This window comes from Vicia villosa, unplaced genomic scaffold (assembly GCF_029867415.1).
Source record: "Vicia villosa cultivar HV-30 ecotype Madison, WI unplaced genomic scaffold, Vvil1.0 ctg.000326F_1_1, whole genome shotgun sequence".
Lineage (NCBI taxonomy): Eukaryota > Viridiplantae > Streptophyta > Magnoliopsida > Fabales > Fabaceae > Vicia > Vicia villosa.
The window spans coordinates 998515-1002925 of record NW_026705146.1 but is presented as its reverse complement, the minus strand read 5'-3'; the positions used below and the strand labels follow the sequence as shown (position 1 = coordinate 1002925).

General features: G+C 34.2%; 1 protein-coding gene across 1 annotated transcript; it reads left to right on the top strand.

Annotated features, from left to right (window-relative positions):
- Positions 1-348: 348 nt before the first annotated feature.
- On the top strand, positions 349-2023 carry LOC131626844 (probable aldo-keto reductase 2). The gene is made up of 5 exons (XM_058897685.1): positions 349-590; positions 705-902; positions 999-1171; positions 1366-1468; positions 1559-2023. The coding sequence occupies exons 1-5, from the start codon at positions 378-380 to the stop codon at positions 1892-1894; spliced, it is 1023 nt and encodes a 340-aa protein (XP_058753668.1). The 5' UTR covers positions 349-377; the 3' UTR covers positions 1895-2023.
- Positions 2024-4411: the final 2388 nt, after the last annotated feature.

Genomic DNA, 4411 nt, shown 5'->3' with positions numbered 1-4411 from the left:
TACTTTACAATGATGAATAGTTAATTATCATGATAGTAAAAAATAGCTTTAAAAAACCCAAGGTGGTTAGATACACTCATACACATCATAAAAAGTATGATTATAGAAGGTCAAAGGTGATGTTTTGTTTAGAGTTGTTCGGCGCGGTTGGTGCTTAGTGTTTACTTGCTTAGGTTTTGTTTTTGGTTTGTGTACCTTAGAGGAGAAGTTGGACCATCTCTCTCTAACAGAATATGAAAGATAATATTAAAAATAAGTAGACCAAGCGGCGGTGGTGGTGGGTATAGTACTACAACCTTAACTTTTTCTGAACTTTTTTAGTATATATATCGTACAAGATTTATCATGTGTGTTCATTCTCATTCAGAGTCATAGCAATGTCGAAAGTAGGAAGAATGAAGTTGGGTTCACAAGGTTTGGAAGTGTCCTCACAAGGACTTGGTTGCATGAGCATGTCTGCTTTCTATGGTCCTCCTAAGCCTGAACCTGACATGATTGCTCTCATCCACCATGCCATTCAATCTGGTGTCACTTTTCTTGATACTTCTGATGTCTATGGACCTCACACCAATGAACTCCTTCTTGGAAAGGTTGCCACTTTCTCTTACCCTTTTAGCTTTTCTTTTCATTACCTCTTTTGAAAATTTTTGGGTATGTATATATCTTGCATGAAATTTTATATGATTGTGAATGTTTCGGAATAGGCTTTGAAGGGGGTGAGAGAGAAAGTTCAGTTGGCTACTAAGTTTGGAGTGAGAGGAGGTGATGAGAAGTTTGAGATCAGTGGTGATCCTGCTTATGTGAGGGAAGCTTGTGAAGGTAGCTTGAAGAGACTCGATATTGATTCTATTGATCTCTACTATCAACATCGTATTGATACTCGTGTTCCAATCGAAGTCACGGTTTGAACCTTTACCTTACTCTCTTTGACTGATATATTAACTACTTTGATTGGAACAATATGTGATGAGTGTAAGTTTTTCGGTTTTCTTTGCTAGATTGGTGAGCTTAAGAAACTTGTTGAAGAAGGAAAAATAAAATACATTGGTTTGTCTGAGGCTTCAGCTGCAACAATCAGAAGAGCACATGCTGTTCATCCAATAACAGCTGTGCAGTTGGAGTGGTCATTGTGGTCGAGAGATGTAGAGGAAGAGGTTATTCCAACTTGCAGGTGTGCATGTTTTGTTATCTAGTATTTCTCTTTCTAGTACATTGCTAAATCGCAATGATATGAAGTACAGACGCAGACATAGACACTCACTCAGGACAATAAAATGCAGATACATATGTGTCTGTCATTTTAGTGTCAGAGGATTCTACATAGATATGTATTCTAACTTGATGAGTTATGATTTTGTGTCTTAGGGAACTTGGTATTGGAATTGTTGCATATAGTCCTCTTGGGCGAGGATTCTTTTCGTCGGGACCAAAGTTGCTTGAGAATTTGTCACAGGATGATTACCGGAAGGTTTGTGGAAAACATACTTTTACTGTTTTACAGAACTTCATTTCAATTATAGTTCATTTTGATAATCAACTCACTACCCTTATGTTACAGGATTTGCCTCGATTTCGACCTGAAAACTTGCAGCAGAACCAAAATATATTTGACAAAGTGAATGAACTGGCTGCAAAGAAAGGGTGTACACCACCTCAGCTTGCACTGGCCTGGCTTCATCACCAAGGAAACGATGTGTGCCCGATACCTGGAACAACAAAAATTGAGAATTTTAATCAGAATATAGGTGCTTTATCGGTTAAACTGACACGAGAAGAATTGGCAGAAATTGAGTCCTTGGCAGATGCTGTTAGGGGTGATAGATATGGGGATGATATAAGCACATGGAAGGATTCTGATACTCCACCACTCTCTTCATGGAATGCTGCAAAATGAAGTGCTTTTCTTGCATAATGCTCATACTAGTATTGTACCTTTGGTGTTTGGTGTCTGTTGCTGTTACATGCTTTTAAGAAATAAATCTGTATGAGTTTCCTTTTCAATAAATTTGGTTGGTTTCTAGTATTTGTTGTTGCAATTATTTTCTAAAAATTTACGACTAATTATGTGTTGAGTTGTAACTTTGTTGTGAAAATTTGTATTCAACAACTTATGTGTGTATCAAGTTTTTTGAGAATCTATGGTATATAATATTTTCTTAATTTAATGAAAATTATTCCACTTATCATCAAATTATTAACTCTTACTTTAATCAAATTCATCTTTCAAAGTGCAATAGCTTTGAACACAAGTTACTAATTTTCCTTTTTCTTTCATATGTCTTGCATTTCAAATTTTTCTAACAAATAGATATAACAGAATCTCCATCGATACAATCATTGATCCTTCATCAAGATGCATGGAAAATTTGGATCACGTAAAACATTCTTAACACAGTTGACAATCATGTAAAATTTGTACACTCCGGATATAACAACTCTTCCTTGTCACTACATAAAGTATATATATGGGCTCACACATGGGCTCTCCTGAAAGACTCTTCTCTAATATCAAAGATTATATCCTCTAGTCAATCATTCATATCTACATTAACTTCATCTCTATGTGATGCAACTGGGATTTTTGTCACTTCACCATCACCATGCCTCGTCCATATCGTATAATGTTGACAAATTCCATACCAACTTAAATGATTCAATATTTCTTTATTTCCATGTTTTTTTCGTATTCGACAAAAAACACAAGGACAAAAAAATCCCGTTATTTTCAGAAAGATTTCTTTCATCGAATTGAAGAAATTCAATCACTTCATTCTCACACTCCAAATTTAATTTGTTCGCTTTCATCGAACTATGTTCTATAACTACTTTTTGAAAATAAAATCAATAATAATGTGTTTTTTTTACATATAAATTTTATGGCACTTATTAACTTATTTAACAAGTAATTTTATGAAAATATCCAATTCATTATTAATAGTGGATAACTTGCATTTTAGATCCTTTATAATCATTATTGAAGTTCCTTATAGATTAGTTCTTTGGATTGACTGCATTTAGCAAAACAATAATATGGAGAAGTATTCAAGATTATTCAAGCTTGTTTAAGTTGTATGGAGGAACTGAAGTGACACATGTTCGACACAATGTCCCAACATGGTAGTACGACATATGGGTCTTGTGCAACAAGTCAATGCTGATGCGTTTTGGAAGATTATCTAGTCAAAGTTTGGATCGGATTTTATTGCTATTGGTTTAGCAATATGACTAAGTAATTTGTTTTACAACTGGAAGAAGATTAATTCAGATTTAAATGGAGATTTAAATGTGAATATAAATTGAATCAAATCATATAAATTTAAATTTAAATATGAATTTAAATTGAAACAGATCATATCCAACAAATTATGCATTATTTCTAGATAAAATCAAATCAAATATTCATGAAGAAAAGTCGAAAATCTTTATTTTAGGAGCTTAAACTTGGATCGAAATTCAAGCATTCACTTTGAAGATTTTAGAGTGTTAGGTCTACGGAGTCCTTGGTATTTTATGTACACCACACTATGCTTCAATAACTTGGGATAGTTATAGATTTGTCTAGTTGAGTTGTAAGATTCAACATCACTCATAGTTTTTATTGAAGTTGAGTACTACGGTTTAGTGGTTGAACGTCAAACACTAGGGGATAGTGTTTGAGTGAAAAATAAAGGGAGAGAATGTCTCATATTTAGGGGGAGTCCTAAACAAAAAGTCACTGGGTAGTGTTAGGAAAAACATTGAACAATATAGGGTTTTTTGTTTCTTGAAAGACTAATTATACTAAGCTACTAATAGTGAATTTCCTTTCTTGCGTTAGAAGTCACCCCTCTAGACGTAGGAGCAAGTTTCATCAAACTGGGTTACCAATTAATTGAGTTTTTATTGCTTTTTTGCTCCATCATTTTGTACAAGTTAATTGTGGTTATTCTGGTTTAACTTGTCGAACTGGTTTCCTAGACATCGCGTGCGACATTTGTCCCCTGAGGAACATAATTTTAATTGGTATCAGAGCAGGCACGCTAGCCTGTTGGTGAGCTCTATGGAATATAGATTCTACTCAAATGGAGACAGAGAAAGGGACTATCCATCACTTGGTCTGATTTTGATAATGAAAGTGAGGAAGAAAATGTTAGCAATGTGATGGCTTATTCTGGTAGATTTGAGTCTGAAGGTGAGTCCAGTAATGAAGACACAACTGAAGTAGAACTTAATGTATTCAGGATAATGCTCACCATTTGGGAAGAAACGTTTTTAATTATAGACAATCATAAGAAAACCATAGGAGTACTTCATAAGGAAACATAGAAGTTTGCCTCAACCATCACAGTTTTAGATTAAGAGGTTTCATCACTAAACTCCAATCTAGAATATATGATGCAAACTGAAAGGAATTTGAAAAATAATTGAAATA

Coding starts and splice junctions, on each gene's coding strand:
- LOC131626844 (XM_058897685.1), top strand. CDS start 378: ATGTCGAAAGTAGGAAGAATGAAGTTGGGTTCACAAGGTTTGGAAGTG. Junction 903..998: donor GTGTTCCAATCGAAGTCACG/GTTTGAACCTTT, acceptor TTTCTTTGCTAG/ATTGGTGAGCTTAAGAAACT. Junction 1,172..1,365: donor GAGGTTATTCCAACTTGCAG/GTGTGCATGTTT, acceptor TTTGTGTCTTAG/GGAACTTGGTATTGGAATTG.